The sequence below is a fragment of the Melozone crissalis genome, unplaced genomic scaffold (assembly GCF_028551555.1).
Source record: "Melozone crissalis strain CALT ecotype California unplaced genomic scaffold, PUWL_Pcris_2 ptg000061l_1, whole genome shotgun sequence".
Taxonomy (NCBI): domain Eukaryota; kingdom Metazoa; phylum Chordata; class Aves; order Passeriformes; family Passerellidae; genus Melozone; species Melozone crissalis.
The window spans coordinates 1,213,226-1,233,065 of NW_026535839.1; the positions used below are offsets into that span (position 1 = coordinate 1,213,226).

The 19,840-nt window shown below is 48.8% G+C and overlaps 3 protein-coding genes across 3 annotated transcripts; all 3 read right to left on the reverse strand.

The window, feature by feature from the left end:
- Nucleotides 1-2,486: 2,486 nt before the first annotated feature.
- LEAP2 (liver enriched antimicrobial peptide 2) lies at nt 2,487-4,270 on the reverse strand. The gene is made up of 3 exons (XM_054287670.1): nt 4,214-4,270; nt 3,639-3,790; nt 2,487-2,738 (listed from the first exon to the last, which is right to left on the reverse strand). The coding sequence occupies exons 1-3, from the start codon at nt 4,268-4,270 to the stop codon at nt 2,702-2,704; spliced, it is 246 nt and encodes an 81-aa protein (XP_054143645.1). The 3' UTR covers nt 2,487-2,701.
- Nucleotides 4,271-9,090: 4,820 nt separating this feature from the next.
- LOC128944429 (cytochrome b-c1 complex subunit 8) lies at nt 9,091-9,995 on the reverse strand. The gene is made up of 2 exons (XM_054287669.1): nt 9,775-9,995; nt 9,091-9,345 (listed from the first exon to the last, which is right to left on the reverse strand). Exons 1-2 carry the CDS (start codon nt 9,926-9,928, stop codon nt 9,251-9,253), a joined length of 249 nt encoding a protein of 82 aa, XP_054143644.1. The 5' UTR covers nt 9,929-9,995; the 3' UTR covers nt 9,091-9,250.
- A 2,846-nt stretch (nt 9,996-12,841) lies between these two features.
- On the reverse strand, nt 12,842-15,281 carry GDF9 (growth differentiation factor 9). Its single transcript, XM_054287662.1, has 2 exons — nt 14,858-15,281; nt 12,842-13,758 (listed from the first exon to the last, which is right to left on the reverse strand). Exons 1-2 carry the CDS (start codon nt 15,279-15,281, stop codon nt 12,842-12,844), a joined length of 1,341 nt encoding a protein of 446 aa, XP_054143637.1.
- Between the last annotated feature and the right edge of the window lie 4,559 nt (nt 15,282-19,840).

The window sequence follows — 19,840 nt, forward strand, 5'->3', positions numbered from 1 at the left end:
TTGAGTGCTGAGTCACCATCTTATTGGTGATAAATATTGCATATTATCCAGGAGTGCAATGTATATTCCTTTAGATTGCTGAGGCTTGATTGCTGTGGTAACAAAAAATGCCCTGAAATGTATTTATGAATGGCCCCAACACACAGAGAGTCAGAATTTATGGGAATGATGTAGCACTTGCCTGGGGCAAGTAAAATAAAGCCGTAGGCAGAGAATTATGGCGTTTGCCCAAAAGGCAAACTGCTGGAGAGAGAGAGAAACTACCTTTGCTGTATTTAATGTCATTTTCTGAACAGATCTTTGCCGTCACTGCAGTGTTTCCATTGAGGCAGATCCACAAGGGCCTGAGCAAGTCAAGTTTGAATTACCCATCGGGGAGTAAACAACTTCCAAATTCTTACCTTCGCGACAAATCCTTGGGTCAGGGTTGAAACTTCTCCCTGTGCTGTGTCAGTGTTCTGGAAAACCCCAGTTCCGAGCAGTGAGGTCAGTGCTGGGCATCCTGAGGGACAGAGAGGAGCCAGAGCTTTGCTCACCAACTCACCCAGGTCCAGAGCTGTTCCAGGAGGGGCAGGAAGGGGCAGTGGGGTCCTGCTGTGGCCGAGCTTTGGGGCTCTGGTGCCCCTGGGGAGGGAAGGGCTGCCGTGGCAGGGAGCTGGGCTTGGTGTGGCTGTGCCTGCCCTCTTCCATTCCACCTGGGAGCTCAGTTCCCATGGCTGTGTGAGCTGGGCTTGGTGTGGCTGTGCCTGCCCTCTTCCATTCCACCTGGGAGCTCAGTTCCCATGGCTGTGTGAGCTGGGCTTGGTGTGGCTGTGCCTGCCCTCTTCCATTCCACCTGGGAGCTGAATTCCCATGGATGCTGTCTGAGCTGGGCTTGGTGTGGCCATGGTTCCACTCCACCTGGGAGCTCAGTTCCCATGGCTGTGTGAGCTGAGCTTGGTGTGGCCATGGTTCCATTCCACCTGGGAGCTGAATTCCCATGGATGCTGTGTGCCCCTTCTGGGGCAGCCTGCCCCAGTCCCAGCCCTGTCCCAGCACCGGCTCCTGGCGCTGCCTTGGCATTCCACATCCCAAACTCTACTCCAAGGACCAGGCATGACTTTCCAAGCACAGTTCCTGACATTTGTATCTGGTCCCCCTTTTAAATTGTTTTAAAAAAATTTTGTATATGGAGGATAAAGTGCTTATATATTTATTAAAAATCCTTTATCTTATTTGAAATTATTATTTGGTGAAGAAGGGGTTTTTCTTTTGGGGGAGGGCTGGGGAGGGGAGGTAACTTTTAACCTGTCACTTATAAATGAAGCCCTGATTAATCCTACAGAAAGGTACTATTAGTAACTAATGGGATGTCTCTGTTTTATGCTTTGTACATGACAAGTCCATGTGTTACATTTTGTTTTCTATCAAAAGATTTGGGCATCTGTCTTCAACCAAAACCAGAAAAAATAGAAACAAACTGTGATTTTATTTGTTGCAATACATTTGAAATTTCAAAGGGTACTTTGGGGCTCAAAATTAGGATTTCTAAGTCAGTATGTGCATTTCACGTAATAAAGCTGTTAATGGTGAGCAAAGTATTATATACTAACTAGATTTTTTCCACATCTGTATAGTATATTCTATGTATTTTGTGGTATTGAGATTATAGAAAGTTTAGTGTCTGAAACATGCGTTTAATGTGTATTTTTAAACAAATTTATGGCAATTAAAATATTTGGAGAAAAGGGTATCACATTTCAATTTGTAAAGATCTTTTTAACTACTGTGTCATTAAAATGCTTTGTACAATGCAAAACTGTAACTGGAGAAACTAAGTTTAATAAATATCAAATAGATTTTCTGTATTAAACTTCCAACCCCCTGTGCTTGTATCTGTTTTGTGGGGCCTTCTTCTCCCTGGAAGTGCATTTTTAAGCAGTATTTTCTTTCATTAATCCTATTGCTCTGTGAAACAACTGAAAAGTAGCATCCAATGTGTGTGTCCAGATTTGTTGATATTGTTTTTTGTCTTTCAGCCTCCAAGTCGACATCCAACACATCAAAACAGCGTTTTAATCAATTCATTTTAAGACAGGAGAGAAGGTCAGTGGCAAAAGTCAGTCTAGGACATGTATTTAAGTAAATTTGATTAGAAGTAATTAAAAGTAAATAGTTGCCGTTCCACTTATTGCTGGATATATTTAGGATATTGGAATTGTTATCAGTATTATCAGTTTGGCTCCCTCTTTCCAACAGGGCTTTATCAGAGGGCTGATAAGAGCCAGATTGGGAGGGGATGGGGTCTGATCTACTTTAGCTCTTGCCAGGGGGAAGGATAAATATCCAAAGTCTGACTGGAACTGAGCCCCAGCTCTGTGCTCACCATTCACTTTGCTCAAGATACAAGGAAAACCAAACTGCTTTGCTGAATATATATTTTAATTCACACCTTCAAATAAATAATAGGAAGCATTACAAAAAAACCAAACGAGCAGGAGATGCAGAGTCCTTTTATTGAGCTTGGCCAGAGGCCTCCAGAGGCGTGGCTGGGGAGGAGATGCTCTCGAGCTCCTTGAAGTCCTTTCATCAGCACATGTGACAGAAATATCAAATACTCTGCTTGCTTGAGGCCCTTGCAGCTCCTGAGCAGTCAATAAATACATCCCAAGTGCATGGAGCAGGGTCAGCAGTAACAGTGCAGGCTGTGCTTGGTGCCAGCTCACGCCGAGGCCGTGGAGAGGAGGCAGCGGTTTTTCCTGGGGAAAAAAAACATCATGAGGCACTGAGGGCTGGGGCTGCCCTGCCAGGGGTCCCAGGTACATCTGTGTGCCCCTGTGCCAGCAGTGCTGGGTTCAGGCACTCTGTGTTCCCCTCAAGTATTCAGTCTTAATTCATTTTTTGGTCTTTGCTTTCCATCGGAATTCCAAGCATAGCATAGCAGCCCACCCACTCTGTCCTATTTACTTACTTATCATGATAATTTATAATATAAAATAAGCTTATTTATAATAATATTCATTAAGAATATGATATACAAATAGTATATTAGCTCTATATTATTATATACTATGTTATATATACTATACTATATATAGTATATAATCATTAATAATAGGACTGTTAATGTTACTGCTGTTTACATATAGTAGAAAATTATTTGTGCAACAGGTGCCATAGAAAATCACCTTTCAGTAAGTAATTAAGTAATAATTTTAACTAATCGATTTATATGTAGTTGGAGAATTTGCTTATGCCTAATGAGAACTAAATAGCTTTTGATATTGTAGTTGCTTTTTAAACTATGAGCTTAAATATAATCACCTTAAAGTGATTAATTTAGGGTAAGATATCAATACAAGCTTTTCACTTTTCGTTAGTACATGCTTTAGAAGGATTAATGGGAATGTCTATAAATTGCCCAAAAGCTGTCTGGAGCCCTTTGTTCTCTCTGCCCAGCCAGGTTATTTGGGGTTGCAGTGAAAGGACTGGGGCTGGCACTCGGGAGACCTGGACTCTGCTCTGTTTGTTGTGCTTACTAAAGAGTCTGAGGCTGTTACCCCATCCCTGTTCCTGGTATCTTTTTTTATGCGCAGAGCGACCTCTGGATCGCGTTTGGAGGAGCCCAGGTGGGAGCTGCTGCCTGCAGCAGAGCTTACCTGCAGAGCATGGTGAGGCACTCGCTGTTGTCCCTGCACGAGGCCCCGATGGGTCTCAGGGACACTCCTCTCCAGAAAGGCGTCATCCGCCGCTGCCGGGCGCTGCGGGGCCGGGGCTGGGGCTGCCTCGGGGCCAGGGACACGCCGTGGCTCTGAAACACAGCGGGGTGACCGTCAGCACACGTGGAGCTGCGGCGCTCCCTGTTCTGCTGCTGAGCTCAACAGTCTTCGTTCTAAGTGAGGCTCGACTTGGAATCGCTCTGGTTTGCAGATTGCAGCACCCTCTGGGTGAAGCACGGCTTGCAGCCCGACCCCAAAGAAATATCTACCCAAATTAGGGATGGGTTTCATCTTCTTGGGAGTGAAGGCAGAATCGCTGGCTGAGCTATGGCTCAGAGTAGCCCAGTATTCACTAGGCAGTAGCTACATTTTTATGATGCTGAATCCTGTAAAAAGCCCTGCTGCCACATCTTTAATCCTGCCAGTTGTCCATCCAAATCATAACAGCTTTTATGGACTGCCTGTCCTTTGAATTAGCCCTTTAAATAGTTTATTTCAGTATGGTCTCAGTTTACCTGGCTGAGCAGCAGTGAGCAGAGCAGAAGGGCTGCCATCACTTTCCACCAGTGCATCTTCCCAGCAGGAGCTGTCACTTGGAGCAGCCGTGGGCAGAGCAGGCACAAAGAGCTCCAGTCAGGACTTCCCAGACTGTCAGCTACATTTTTATAGACTTCATTCTCTTATCGTTACATCAGCTGCCAGATATTACAGGAGCAAAGTTCGCTTTGGAGCAAGAGGGAATTGCTAAGTCTACATCTGCTGCAGTGATCTGGTTCAAGGCCTGTCTCGAGCTAATGATTTACTCCCCTCCCACTTGTACTTTGTCTGGTCAGTTGTGCTGACCCCTTGTGCCAGCTGTTCCGTTTTTTAAAGCCCTCCTAAGATGTTACCAGGACTGCATGGTCTATTTGTAAGCAAAGGGGGGCTGGCCCAAATTATTGTGGTCAAGATCAAAAGCCTAATTTAACTTCTGTAGCTCTGAGTTAGCCAACCAGGGGAAAGGGTTGTATTACCAAGCTGATTTGGAGCAGAGAATTGTGCTTTTGATTTGTTTCTCGCTCTTGGTACATGAAAGAACCATAAGGAAGTTGCTTAACCTTTATTTCCAGGCACACAGTGCTCAAAAAGCAGGTGTAACACTTTCCAGCTGGGTTTGGGAAAATGTGTGATAACTCACAGAGCTCTTCCCCCAGGAATCCCAAGGTGTCAAAGATAATCATCTCTAGGTAAATAATGCAAGAGGCTGCTCAGGGCTTGTCTGGAGCTGAGGAGCTCCGTGTGCAGCCTGTGGTTTCATGGATGAGCCATCTCTGCCCCAGCTGTGTCACTCACCATCAGGCTTCCAGAAGTGCCAGCAGCTCCCATGGGGGTGGAGGGGCTCATTGAGAGGAAAATTCAGTTTTTCCATTGTGGGGTGAGATTGCAGCAGCAGAGAGAGAGGTGTGAGCACAGCCAGTGCCTCTCATCTCCTCTCCCCTCTGCCTACACACCTGTGCCTGTCCCAGTGTCTCGTGGCTCCTCACCTGTGGGATCTTGTGGATCTCGTTGGATGGGGCTTGGAGCAACCTGGGCTGGTGAAGGTGGGGGGACTGCAAGAGCTTTAAGGGCCTTTCCAACCCAAACCATGCTGTGGTTCTGCTGGCACCCACCTCTGTCAGGCCAAGACATCTGAGATTGCAGAGTTATAGAGATTTCCAACCTCTGTCACTGTGTGCAGGTTTTGGAACACACTGTTTGAATTCAAGTAAATACAAAGTAATAAGTGTATAATGAACTGTTTTAGCTAAATTGCAAACGCAGATCTGGATGTCACAGGCTCTATTTCTCTGATTGCTTAATATGAAGGCACACAAGTGCCAGCGTGGAGAGCAAGTGACTTGGATTAAGATAATGCTGCGATGTCAGATGATTACCCCTTAGCCCAAATTTCCCTGGGATGAAAAGAAAAACCTTCCCAGCACAGTGTACAACATGATTCAATCATTCCCATCATAGGATGGTTCTTACACACCTTCCTCTGCCGTATACTTGTTTTGCTTTTCTGGGAGGAGGAAGCAAAATTTTCATTATTTCACCTTCTTGGATCTTAAGGGAAGGAAATGGGACCGTAAATCATGGCAGACAAGTAGCTGAACCTAAAAAGTTTATTTTATATTTGAGGGGAACTTCTCAGTTGTTTTTCCCATGGAGTCCTTCCTTTTCATGTAACTGATTCTAATTTCTGCCATTTCCATCAGGCACTAGTGCAGAACACAAAGGAGGACAAGCAGCATGAGCAGGAGCCCTGACTGCTTCCATGAAACAGGATTTGGAAGAGCAGCAGAGCCCTCTGTAAGTCATTGTCTCTCAGCTTTTCTGGCTGGGGAAGGCTGGTACTTTGTGATGATAAATCAGAATTGTTGTCTGTCCCTCTGGGTCACTAATAGCATCGGACTGTCCCTGTCAGGCAGCAAACTGCTCTGTGTAAGAAACTGGGGGGAAGAAAAGAGTATAACTGAGCTGGTCCTTTCCATGCCCTCAATTCCCACAGGCCAGTAACACCCCACAGCAGAGATACGAGAAAAGAAACACAAAATGTTGCTCTGTTGCCACTTCTAATAATTGCCCAAAGGAGAACAGAAATAAATGAGTGAAAACTTCTCAAGCCCCTTGTTCAGATTCTGAAATGCCCATGGGTTAAACTCCCACTGCCACTGGGCTGGTCAAAGCCATCCCAGCTGGGAATGGGGTCTGCATCAGAGGTGGAGGTTGGCAGGGCAGGATTAGGATGGGTGGGCACAGTTGCAGGATGGCAGGGGAGGGTTGGCATGGCTGGGAAGGTTTGGGGTGGGTGAGCAGGGTCACAGAATGGCAAGGCAGGGTCACAGGTGGCAGGGCAGGGTTGGCATGGCTGGGAAGGTTTTTGGTGGGTGAGCAGGGTGACAGGATGGCAGGGCAGGGTTGGCACAGCTGGGAAGGTTTGGGGTGGGTGACAGGATGGCAGGGCAGGGTTGGCACGGCTGGGAAGGTTTTTGGTGGGTGAGCAGGGTGACAGGATGGCAGGGCAGGGTTGGCACGGCTGGGAAGGTTTGGGGTGGGTGACAGGATGGCAGGATGGCAGGGCAGGGTTGGCACGGCTGGGAAGGTTTTTGGTGGGTGAGCAGGGTGACAGGATGGCAGGGCAGGGTTGGCACGGCTGGGAAGGTTTGGGGTGGGTGAGCAGGATGGCAGGGCAGGGTTGGCACGGCTGGGAAGGTTTGGGGTGGGTGAGCAGGATGGCAGGGCAGGGTTGGCACGGCTGGGAAGGTTTGGGGTGGGTGAGCAGGATGGCAGGGCAGGGTTGGCACGGCTGGGAAGGTTTTTGGTGGGTGAGCAGGGTGACAGGATGGCAGGGCAGGGTTGGCACGGCTGGGGAGGTTTGGGGTGGGTAAGCAGGGTGACAGGATGGCAGGGCAGGGTTGGCACGGCTGGGAAGGTTTTTGGTGGGTGAGCAGGGTGACAGGATGGCAGGGCAGGGGAGGGCTGGGCAGGGGAGCAGCAGGCTGCTGTGGAGCAGCTCGGTGCTGACCCTGTCCCTCCGTGCTGACCCTGCCGGGGCCGGCGCGTGGCCGCGGTGCCGCTGCCCCTCTGTCCCCGTGTTTGTGTTAGTCTGGCCCCTGGGCCAGGCACGGTTCAGCTGTCTGTGAGCAGGAGCAGGGACCTCGTGAGAGCCCTGGCAGTGCTGGGACAGCACACGGTGACAGAGCTGCCGAGGCACAGCTGCACAGGGCTGGCACTGAGGCCACCCCTCTGTGGCTCTCAGAGGCACCGTGAGCAGGACACACGTTCTGAATGAAACAGCTCAGGGAGAGGGATTTTATACAGGCACACAGTGACAGACTGCCAGGGTTAGATGGGACATTGGGAATTGTTCCCTGGGAGGCCCTGACACACATTTCCCAGAGCAGCTGTGGCTGCCCCTGGATCCCTGCAAGTGTCCAAGGCCAGGCTGGACAGGGCTTGGAGCAGCCTGGGATAGTGGAAGGTGCCCCTGCCCACGGCAGGGGTGGCACTGGATGGGCTTTGAGGTCTTTTCTGGGATAAATCTGCCTCTCTACATCTCTGCCAGCTCACAGCCACAGCAGCCAGTTTGTTGCTCCCCACTTGCTTAAGCTGCCTAGAAAATACCAGTGACCCAAAATGCAGTTAAGCACAGAATATTTTTGGGACAGCTTGGGAGCACTGGCTGATTGATTTTATTGCTACTTATGCCAGCCTCAGGCTGTGCTTGGAGGAAAGAGGCTGAGCTGGGTCTCACGTGCTCTGGTCCCCAAAATACTCCAGCACTGAGCTATAAAAATTGCATGGCCCCAGCTTCCTGAAGTGAGAGCATCATTGTCTTCCTGACAGCCCAGCCCTGAGCACACAGGGAAACGTCATTCCTGCCCTGCAGATAAGATAAACTCCCAGGACAGCTCCAGGAATAGCACAGCAGGAACACCAACGTGTTGCTCTGCATGGGGTGGGAGCTGGAGGCAGTCACTGGAACATTGGGAAGAAAAAATTAGGATAAAGGAACCAGCCAGGTGTTCTGAGCTTCCAACAGTGAAGGTGTTTCTACGCTCAGAGACACAGGATGAATAAAGTTGACACTGCCTGTGTCAACTTTATTACCAGCAGCTGATTTTAAATCATCTTCAGGCATTTAGCAGTCTTGCTTCTCCTGGCAGTTTTCAAGGTTCTGATGCAGCCTGTTACCACTGATCAGATATCAGAGTGTAGTTAATTACCCAATTAACAGTAGCATAACTAGGTAATTAGAATCATAGGATCAGAGAACAGCCCAGGTTGGAAGGGACCTTGGCAGATGAGCTGGTGCAGGATGTGTGGGAAGGGAGCCCAGAGGAGGTTACCTGGCACCCTGTCCAGTCACCTCCTGAAACCAGCAGGCTGTTCCAGGGACAGATTGTCCTCGCTGGAAAAAATTCCTTTGTTACACAGAGATGGAACCTCTCCCGGTGCAGCCTGTACCTGTTCCCCTTCATCTTCTGCCCGGGGCTCCCATGAAGAGCGAGCCTCCAGCCAGAGGTCAGGGTCCATCCCAAATCCCAAGCCACCAGCCAGCCCCTGCAGCTTTAATCAATACCAAACCAGGGGGTGTTTGTTTTTCACAGATCTCAAGGCTGGAGGAAAAGCAGCGGCCAGCGATGGGAAAAATAAACGGGACAAGGAACAATTTCAAACCAGCCCTCGTTGCACTTTATACTGAGGAATATTTCAAAGAAACAAGAATTACGGAGGCTGGAAGTGCTCTAAGATAAAACATCCGAGCACATGGAACTTCAGCCTGATTATCTGCCTGTACAGAGAGAACCAGACAAGGGATTTGATGCTCCTCACCTCAAACAGCTCAAGACATGGATTTCACACACAGTCATGGGGCAAAGTTACAGTTTATTAGCCAAGGCTTATCTCCCTGTTAATCCCCTCCGGCCATGGGAACGAGCACAGCAGGTCCCGGGGAGCTCCGGAGCCACGTGGGCACTGCTCGTGGGCACCGGGCACTGCTCGTGGGCACCGGGCACTGCTCCTGCTCAGGTGTCGCACTGGTAGTCAGCCGGGTTCTTCCTCTTGAGCCGCTCGAACTCCTGGTTCCCCCAGGAATAAATCAGGTAACCGATGGCCAGGGCTGCCAGGGACAGAGGACAGGCACGGTCAGGGGACACCACAATGAGGGGACACTGCTAGAAAGGGACACTCTCCATAAAGGGACAGTGGGACGACGGAACACTGCTCTAAGGGAATAATGCAGTGAGGGGACACTGCAGGAGGGGGAAATTCACAATAGTGGCATACGATGCAGTGACGGGACACCTAAAAAGGACACTGCAGGGAGAGGACATTGGAATAAGGGGATTTCACCACACGGGGACACTGGGAGAATGGAATATTCACAATATGGGGACACTGCAGTGAGGGGACACTGCACCGCGCACAGCACCTACCTCCTGCGACACAACAACATCCCACAACCCCCACCCTGCCCCAGTGCTTCCCCCTCCCCAGATCTACACTACGAAGGAGGTACAAAAGGGAGGGAATCCCCCCCTGTACTCACGGGGCACCACCTTCAACACCTGGGAGGCGAAGCGGCGGGCCACGTTGGGGACGCCGTGGGACAGGACGTTGGGGAAGGCTTGCTGCTCGAAGGGGGACAGGCTGTAGGAGATGACATGGCGCACCCGCGCCAGGTTCCCGAAGTGCTTCCCCATGGCTGCGGTGTCCCCTCGGTCACAGCGCAATGGCCGCCGCCCGCCCCGGAACTGCCTCGGCGAGGCCTTCCGGGGCACCGCGAGCGGCGCTTTCCGTTTGTAACAAACGGTAGAGGCGGTGAAATACGTGTGTGATAAATCACAGCTAGACTAAAGTGTGTTTTTAACGGGCGGTTTGTAATAAATAATGTGCGCCGTAAACGGGCCCTGCTCTGAGGGGAAGGGGGGGGCACGCGAGGCACCTGCGCCGAGAAGGGGGGGGGGGGGGGGGGGGGGGGCGCCGTGCCTCAGAGCGGAAAACCGCCAAAAATAAATAATGGAGAAAAACCCCCACTTTTGTGTGGCGATTGTGGAGCTCCGATGGAAAATAAATAATGGTCTGAAGAAAAACCCACTTTTGTGTGGCGATTGTGGAGCTCCGATGAAAAATAAATAATGGTTTGAGGAAAAATCTACTTTTGTGTGGCGATGGAGGAGCTCCAATGGAAAATAAATAATGGCCTGAGGAAAAACCCACTTTTGTGCGGCGATTGTGGAGTTCCAATGAACAGGGGAAGTGTCTGAAGCAGAAAATCATGGAATTATGGAAGAGTTTGCTCTGGAAAAGGCTTTTAAAGGTTAAATATCCTGCCCTGCAATGAGCATTATAAACAATATTGGAATTATTATTAGAATGTATGAGACACCTATCACATAACTGAAATTACTATTAGACTATATCAGATATCTTCACTATTACTGGAATTATTTATAGAGTCTGTAATTATTAGACTGTATTAGACATATTCCATATTATTCGAATTACAGAATATATTCAACATCAAACTTATTTAAATTACTATTAGAATATATTAGAGAACTTCAACGCTATTGCAACTATAATTAGAATATATTAGAATTATTGTATCAGCTTCCACATTAACAGATAATTGTTAGGATTACTGTAGTATAATTAATCATCTTCCATATAATTGAAATTATTGGAAGATACTAGAATTGTTAGGCATATTTAACATTATTGGAATTATTATTAGACTAGATGAGAATGGTTAGAATATTAGACATTTTCACCTTGATTTGAATTATAGTAGAATTATTAGACTGTATCAGACATTTTCAACTTTGTTTGGATCATTATGCTCTATTAAACATATTTGCCATTATTTAAACTAATATGACACTATATTAGATTTGTTAGAATATGTTAAACATCTTCAACATTGTTGGAAATATTATTAGAATATATTAGATATTGGTATTATTACAATATATTACACATTTAATATATTATTATTGGAATTATTATAGTATATTAAAGATATCCATTAATGGACTATTAGAATATATTAGGATTATTGGACTACATTAGACATTTCACCATAATTAGAAGGATTTGTCTCAGGAAACAATTCCATTTATTTTCTTTTCTGGCAGGTGAGCAAAGCCAAATTCCCAGAGTCTGAAGGGAAGAGCAGAAGTGATACACTCCAAACTGACCCAGCTGCCCACAGTGCTGGCACCAGGATGGTTTTATGTGACACCAGGGTTCTGTTTGGAGCTTTTAGTGTCAATGACTTGGATTTCAGCAGTCAGAGACCGAAACCTGGAGCAGGATGTTCACTTTTCGGGCAGATTTGTGCTCCAGGAGCTCTCCAGACAGTGCTCCATCCATGGGTTCAGTGACCAGGTGAACCAGAGTGACACCACTCAGCAGTCCCTGCCCTGCCAGGCTGAATTCCCAGCCTCTGGAAGAGCTCAGGATCTCAGGTAGGGGCTGGTCGGGTGGCTGAGTGCAGAAAGTTACACCATTTATTTATTAATTCATTAGCAAGTCAATGTTAAAGAATGTTCTGAACAAGTTTTACAAGATAGTGCTGCTCCACAGCCTTTAATTAGCGAACAAACAAGAAAAATGCCCACTAAAGCTGAGATGTTTGTGTATGAACCCCAAGTCCAGGAGGAGAAAATAAATCATAATAAATCAATTACAGTAAAAATTTGGTGTGAAAGCATCTCGAGTTGAGGCACTTGTTACCTACAGTTTCATTGTGAGAGGAGACAAAGCTGCAGCCTCACATTTCAGAATATTAAACCCATTGAACAGCATTTACATCAACACGTTCAAGGCTTTTAGAAGCCATTTTGGGGGATTAAGCTTTTTAAACAATTCTTCCTACTTCATAAGCCAGCGGCAATGTGGCTACAATGGACAATGCTCTGCCCTCACCCCATGGACAGCTGCTCCTTATTCTTGAATAAAGGAAGCCTCACCCGATGCCAATTGTTACCAAAATAGTGCCTAAAGTGCTCACAAATTACCCACAGCTGCCCTTAAATTCTCACCCTTCTTTTAGCTGAGAAAGCCCAAAGAGTGCAACAGAAGAAAAGCAAAAAAACAACCTTTTAATCTTTATAGAACTGTGAGGAAGGGTTTTGTCACCCTGCTTGGAAGAGCTGGAATGTGGGAGTGTAAGAGAATGAAAAACTGGAGAAATAATTCTGACATTAAAGACTTTCTCCCCTTGCTAGTCATTGCTGGAGATGCCACACACAAGGTTTCTGCAGAGGCAGAGTAGCAGGCACTGCGTGTCAGGGTACATGTGACAGCCATTTATTTCTCTCTTTTTTTCTTAAATCTGTAATAAAGCAACTTAAAAATAGACATTTAATAGTTGAAACCTTTCCCCCGTTTTAAATGCAAAATTCTCCCGATAAAAAGACACTATTTACATTTAATTGCACATTCTAGAGAGGCTGAGTGCGTACAAAAACCAGTGCTCTGATGTGAACCCCCTGATGCTAACTCGGTGCTAAATCCCAGCTCCTGGAGTTACAGTGGTCGTAGCTACAGCACCTTGAGAACGCAAAACTAAAAGCTGTGTTCGGGGCGCACACCCAGCCCGAGCAGAGCCACTAGCGGCAGGTGCACCTGGTGGCGATCATGTCCTCGTACTCCTTGTAGGCGATGGAGCCGTCGGGCTCGATGGTGAGCACGCTGAGCGGGCTGTAGGCGGCGGGCACGCACGAGGGCCGCGGCACGGCGGGGTCCAGGCGCTCGTAGATGAGCGTCTGCACCATGGTGTGCACCGGGGAGCCGTAGCGCTGGCCCAGGGCGCGGGGACAGTCCCCGCGGCAGAACTGCGGGCTGTAGCGGTGCGGGGCGATGATCCAGCGGTCCCAGCGCAGCTGGCTGAAGCTCAGGCGGAAGTCGTGCAGCTCGCACTCGTGCTGAGGGAACGCGAGCTGCTTCAGGTTGTGGGGCGAGGAGGCCGGGGCCGCTTTGGGATTCTCGTTCCTTCGCTGCCGAGAGGCCCTTTTACCCTGGCGATTGCCTTGGTCACCCCTTGGAGCATCCACCTGCGGGCTGCCGCTTTTCCTCCCGTGCCCCAGTGAGCTCCCCCGGTGATAAGCTTGCTCGCTGGTGTCGTTCAGATAGAGCAGAAGGGAAGGGGGAACCAGTGTCACATTCATAACCTTTCCCAGCTTCGTGCTCCCTTGTGGGTCACCCATCAGACAAGTGAAGTTCAGAGCCATGTGCACGTTCCTCCTGTTCGTAGCAATCAGAGGCCGGAGGAAAGAAGTCACATCCATCTCCACCCATTTGCGTTTCCTAACGTCAGAGTGCAGGCTAAAAGCTAAAGAGTGGGAAATGCTGGGACAAACTTGGCTGGAAAAATCATGTTCCTTAAGGGATAAATGGCATATGCAGGTAATGGAAGAGGAAATGGGAACAGATGTGTCAAAGGAATAGAGCAAGACAGACTTGAGTAAGTGCTCCAGAGCAGTAACACGATCCAAGCTGAAGAGTAAATCCACCAAGTGAGCATCTCCTGGGAAGGGAAACAGATTCCTGTAGCGTTAGTGTGTCTTATTTTTCCACCTAGACATAAATACTGTTGTAGTGGATAAGTAAAAATTATTCAGCAGCATAAGAAAACTATTTCAATGCCCTTCCTTACATTTACTATGTGAAATTTCTACTTTGGTCAGGGAGATATGAGTTAAAAATTAAGAAGCAAAGAAAGCTTAAAAAAGCTTAAAAGCTTAAAAAATTAAGAAGCAAAGAAAGCTTTAAAAAGCAAAGAAAGCCCCTGGTTTTAACAGTTATTATGATTCATTTCTTTAAAAAAACCAGCACAGGAGGAAGTCAGCTGTTGTCTTCTTTAGCGCTGGTGTGGGGTAACAGGAACTAAACACTCCAGATGATACAAACCATGAACCCCACCTCAAAGGGCTGTTCCTGTGCAGCAGCACAATGCTTGTGTTTATCTGTCTTTCTATGAAAAACCTGAGCCAGGAGAACTCAGGTCACCTCAGCAGGATTAACAACCAATGATTTCTAGGTACTGTTGTTGTGATCAGCCCACATTTAGGAAAACCATCCAAGCACCATGTTACAGTGTGCCCAGCCATCCCAGTTCTGAGCCTGATTTATGAGTAATTCTACTCTTCCCTTCAGGGTTTGGTCATGATTCTTCTCTAGCAAATGCATCAGGCAAAGAGAGCAGTCTCTGGCAGTGGGTTCTGGCAGTTTGGTACAAGTCTCATACCTGTGCTGTAGTTCTTTGAAAAAAGCAAAGCCAAGATGGGCTGTAGAAGGAAATGTACTGCCCCTTATGCCTCAACAGCTTTTCTACTTTTCTTACTTCACTGAGATCTGCTTGTGGCTTTTTCTGACTCATGAGGAGATGAGTCAGCCTGAGACATCAGCATGTCTTGTACATACCACTTGTGTGGTGTTCCCCAGCCTGTAAAGTCTGTACCTAATGCCACTCCAGGAGAAGTAGGCCATGAAAAACTCCCCCAGTTTAGGAGAGCCTCCAGGACTGAAATAGCAGCAGCACTAAAGGAAGGCGGTATTTTTATCCGGTGCTGCCGGCACAGGACACACAGAAACCCCGCGTGCCCTCCCCAGCAGTGCCCACCTACCTTTGGCCAGGGGCGCGGGGCTGCGCTCGCACTCCCAGCTCGGCGTGAAGAGCCGCACCGTGTTGTAGAGGCGGCCTCGCTGCGCCCGGGGGATGCCGTCCCGGGTGGCAGACAGCCGGTACAGCCTCTTCATGTACCGGAGGGCCCGCGAGTCCGGCTGCAGCCGCGGCGCCTCGCCGTGCCAGCCGCGGGGGCCGCGGTCGTGCAGCACCTTGAGCAGCGGGGGCAGCAGGGCTGGGGCCGCGCCTCGGGGCAGCTGCAGCCCCGCGCTGAGCTGGCTCTCGGCATCCTCGGGAGCCCCCAGAAGCCCGGGGGTCACTGCAGAGCCCCCCCGGCCCCGAGAGCGGGGCGAGCCCTGGGTGCCTGCAGAGAGCCAGGACAAGCAGCAGTACAAACAAACACAAACCCTCCAAGTGCGCTCCATGCTCTTGAGGGCTGCGGATGAAAAATCACCTTCCCTCAAGTATTCGAGGAAAAACAGCAGCGCCTGAACCCCATCCCTTATATAGGTTGCAGCTGTGGAATGTGAGGGAGGTTTCCTTCTGATTAGGAAACAAAGAGAAAGATCTGCAGCTGGTCCCTGAAACCACAGGTTCAGTGGGGTTGGGCTAAGCCTTGGCCCTGGCAGCTTATTATAAAGAAATACTAATTCTGAGTTAACCTTTTTCACATGGGGAATTACAGGCTGGGAGCGAGTGCCAGCCCGCAGAGGGAGCTGGGGAGGCGTTAGTGCTGCCTGCTCTAATTAATCCTGCTTTATTTGCAGGAATATATAAAGCTAAATATTACTGCTCTTAGCCTTTGGCCCCTCTCTATATGCTGGTGGAGTAGTTTTACCAGCTCTGAGCTGAACAATGCAGCCCCCAGCTGCTCACTGGGTATAAAGTTGGGGGTTTTGTTAAGGAAGAAGCTTCGAGGCTGCTTTGAGAGCATCTTACAGGTAGTTTAATTTAGGGGTTATATCAGACGTTCTCCCTCTTGCCTTGGTGTGCTGCAGTGGAAAGCTGATTATGCCAAGCTTGTTACTATTTCTTTCAGCTTCCCTGGTGTATTTTCCTGCCTGACAAGCTCTTGTTTACAAGCTGGAGAGTAAAGAAAGCCCTGAAGAATCAAAAATTGTGAAAAAGGGAGAGTCTGCTGGTGTTACCTGCCCTGTTTGCTGCCTGAGGTGAGGTTTTAGGTCACCTGCTGTACACCAGATTTGAGTTATTTTTTCAGAATTTTTTTTATACTGGTCTCTCTTGCAGGGTCTCTGCCATGGGGTTTCAGTTGTGGCTTTAAAGTAGGAGTAAGGAAATAGTTTCTCATTTAGTTGATGTCTTGTTTATTTTACATTATTGTTGGATGTGGTTAAGGTGCAAGTCTGGTGCTACAGGCTCCAGAGCAGGGGGACTGGAGGTTTTTTGTGATTGGGAAATACAAGGTGTTTGCAGAAATCCCTTCTTGTCTAACTGTGTTACTTGGTATCAAGGCAGGGGCCCGTTGTGGTGAGTCAAAAAGGTTGCTGAGTTTACTCTGAATTACTGAATTTACTTTGAATTATTAGTAGAAGGTATATGGAACAAAAAGCAATAACCCCAAGCTTTAGACAGCATCTGCTCAGTGCTGGCAGTGGCTCACTGGTGATTGGGCTGGTTCCCACTTCCGTCTTCCCAAAATAAGCTCTATTTATTTTTATCTTAATGGGTCAGGGCTGCAGCTCCTAAGCAGAGCTAATGGTCTCAAGGGCATCCTTTAAGTTTAAACAGGGTTTTGACTCATTTTTATGGGGGCTTTTGGAGAGGGACAATCACTCTCTGTAGGCTGCTTACGGGCTTCCAAACTGCTTTTATGCAGGGCAATAAAAATTACTCAAATCACCATCCCACAGTAAGACTGGGGGCCTGTTGGGTGGAAAAATGCTTCTTCCTTCCCATTAGTATCTCCCCAAAACCCCAAAGCACTGACACTCATCTGTGGTGAGGCACACTCCCATTGTTACTGCTGGGTTTTAAGCTGCCTCCAGCCTTGGTGTGAATTTCAGCTCTTCTGGCATTTGCTGAATCATTTTATTTGGTTACAAAGTCGTGGCTGCAAGGTCAGTGCCTAACAACGAAACCAGTGAGTTCTGAGAAGGTAAACAAGGGGAAATCCTTCCAGGCTGGGACACAGCCCTGCCCTGGGCCGGGATCTGATTGCTGCCCACATTTATGCACTCCCACATCTCCTCCACAGCACGTGCACAGCAACAGCAAAGGGTGAATGAACCTTTAGGTGACTTTGTCCTGCAGGATTGAGGATGGCAAGCCAGATATATTTATATAGAAATAAATGATTTATCGCGCTAGTGATAAGACTAGAAAAGCCTTAAACAGAATTATTTGCTACCTAGTATGGGTAGCCAGAACTACTAATATAGTACAGTGCACTAGTTTTGAAGCAAAACTGAAGCATTTATATTAAAGCAGTTTTATTGAGGCAATTATACTAAAGACAGCAAAAAGTATTAGCTAGAGGATGGTGTTACTCATCCAGACCAATGATTGTGGTGGGCAAATCTCTGGCTCAGCCCTGAGGTGTGGCCTTGAGGGGTGTCCCCACTCCAGGGAGGAATCCCCACAGACTCTCCAAGAGGGGTGTGTTGGAAAACCCTCTGTTAAACAGTGGGCCTGGGCTGTCAGGCAGATGTGTCTGGGCCAGCTGTGCCAGCTCAGCAGCTTTGGGTGAGGTGTCAGTAGCATCACTTGTTTGTTCCTTTGTCAGGCACTTTATCATCTGCCACATTTTCACCTGGCTCCCAGGATGTTTAACTTTGGGATCCATGGGTCAGCCTGGTTTTGACATTATTCACTCCAAAAGCAGCATGAACACCTTCTCTACTCACTGACAGCTTTTCAAGCAGGGCATTGTTTGAGTTGTTCTCCTCCCACTCCAGGCAGAGCATCCTGAGCAGGGGCTGCACCCCCAGCCCACACCTGTCCCTGAGCCAGCCCCCTTCTCTGGGGACACCACAGCTGTCACAGCACAGAGGGGACGAGATCTGCTGAATGCCCCCTGCAGTGTCTCACTGACACAAAAAGCACTGAGTCTCAGGCTGCTCTGATTCTCTGTGCAGTTTGTTTATTTAACAAATTGTGCTGCCAAGTGTTCTCAGCAGAGCTGTCTGGGACCCCGGTGGAGCCTGGCCTGGCTGTGCAGCACAGACAGATTTTCCATCAGCCCCGAAGGAGCTTCCCTTCCCAGCAGTTTGTCCCCACAGTGCTGAGCTAGGTCAGGCTCTCACTGCAGACTGGGCACAAAACCACCCTGAGCTGTGAATTCCCTGCTGCTGCCTGGAGCTGCCTGGCAGGATTGCTGTGTGTCCCAGCAGCCTCTCGTCCCTGGCCCGTGTCACACCCACCCCAAAGGACAGGTGCCATGGGGTAGGAGCAGGGTCAGCAGAGGAGCTGTTCCTTTCCTCACCATCTGAGGAAACCACTGTGGCTTCCCAGGCCCATCCCACTGGCACGGCAGCAAAGCCCAGGAGAGCTTTCACCTGGTTTCCTATTTCACATGCAATGCCTTCAGCCTTTTGGCCCACACCCAGGCAGAGGGGCTCAGCACGAATCTGGATTCTTACAAATTCATAGAAACAGGCAAAAAGTGAGAATTTCTGTCTGACCCATTTCCAGAGCAGCCCTCGCAGCAGTGTCTGGGTCTGTCCCAGCTGTGCTCACCCCAGTGCCAGCTTTTCAGAGCAGCCCTTTTCCCAGGGAAATGCTGCTGAAGACTGCAGGGGTTTGGGAAGGGCTGTTCCCCTGGAGGTTGTTCAGTGCCAGGGAGCTGGGGCCTGGCCCTGGCTCTGCAGGAGCTCGTGGGACTGTCAGCACAGCACGAAAACAGCCCTGTGCTTCCTCAGCCGAATGTTCCCAGCCCTCCCAGGAGCATCTAAACTGGCCCAGCTCACAAAGCCAACTGTGTACAGACTTCATTTTTACGTTAGATCTCTTCCCAGCAAGTGCCAAAAGCGAGCACAGGGGAAAGCTTAAAAATAAACCGTGACAGCTCTGAGAAGGATGAATCTGGGCAGAGCAAGGAATGACAATCCCAGCATTCTCCTGATCAGCTGATGTTCTGCACTGAGCAGTAAGGATTTAGTGGCTGCAGGGCAGGGTTTGGAGCCCTGCCACCAGGCACACACCCATGAGGGATCCTGGTGGGGCCAGAGCAGGAACCCACAACCAAAGATGAGTCTGGTCCATACCAGCCCTGGCAGCATCCCAGAGCATCCTGCTCCAGCCTCAGCTGCTGCTCCTGCTGTTCCTGCCTTACCTGAAGCAATTGCTGCGGCGTTGTAATTATTTTCCAAGCTTAAGACAAAATCCCAATCCTTTCCCAAGACAGAAGCATTCCTGCCCTGCCATCCCTAAGAGGAAGTTGTGTTTTGTAGTGCACATCAGCCTGAAGAAGTGCCAAGGTACAAATTTGCATTTGCAGAGCTGCTGCTTCATGGCTTGGTCCTTAAATTCAAGCTTGGAGTGATTCAAGTGAGTTTCCACCCCTAGGACAAGATTTTCTTCCCTTTAATGCTCTGGGATAAAGTGTGAAAGTTGTTCCCCAGTTGGATCAGCGTTACCCGTTCCCTGCTTGTGAGGGCAGCAAATACAGCAGAGAGGGGCAGCATCAATCCAGGCAGCCCCTGAGCCTCTTCTGCAGGACTGTGAGGGAGAGGGAGAATGGAAAAACTCCCTGAGCATCAAGAGCTTTCCAGCCACATGTGCATAAAAATCCCTTCCCGTGCCACGTGACCGAGGAAGAGGCACAGATCCATTACACAATAATAAAAATATGCCTTTGGCAACGTGCAGCCAAAGTGGAGCTGCTGCAGGGAGCTCAGACTACGCACGAGAAGGAGTAAAACAGGAATAAAAAGGACCAAAGTCAATCCTGCACAGCCCTCCCAGGACCTGCTGGCAGCACGGGGCTGTGGATCTGCAGCAAAACATCTGCCTGAAGCCCTGGGGG

Bases quoted from the DNA above. Each gene is read 5' to 3' on its own strand.
- LEAP2 (XM_054287670.1), bottom strand. From the start codon at position 4,270: ATGCACTGGTGGAAAGTGATGGCAGCCCTTCTGCTCTGCTCACTGCTG. The intron at 3,791-4,213 runs GTAAACTGAGAC...GCTGTGTTTCAG, and splicing joins GCTCACTGCTGCTCAGCCAG to AGCCACGGCGTGTCCCTGGC. The intron at 2,739-3,638 runs GTAAGCTCTGCT...TTTTTTCCCCAG, and splicing joins TGCCTCACCATGCTCTGCAG to GAAAAACCGCTGCCTCCTCT.
- LOC128944429 (XM_054287669.1), bottom strand. From the start codon at position 9,928: ATGGGGAAGCACTTCGGGAACCTGGCGCGGGTGCGCCATGTCATCTCC. The intron at 9,346-9,774 runs GTGAGTACAGGG...TGTCCCTGGCAG, and splicing joins GGTGTTGAAGGTGGTGCCCC to CCCTGGCCATCGGTTACCTG.
- GDF9 (XM_054287662.1), bottom strand. From the start codon at position 15,281: ATGGAGCGCACTTGGAGGGTTTGTGTTTGTTTGTACTGCTGCTTGTCC. The intron at 13,759-14,857 runs GTAGGTGGGCAC...TTCCCTTCCCAG, and splicing joins CCCCGCGCCCCTGGCCAAAG to GAGATGCTCACTTGGTGGAT.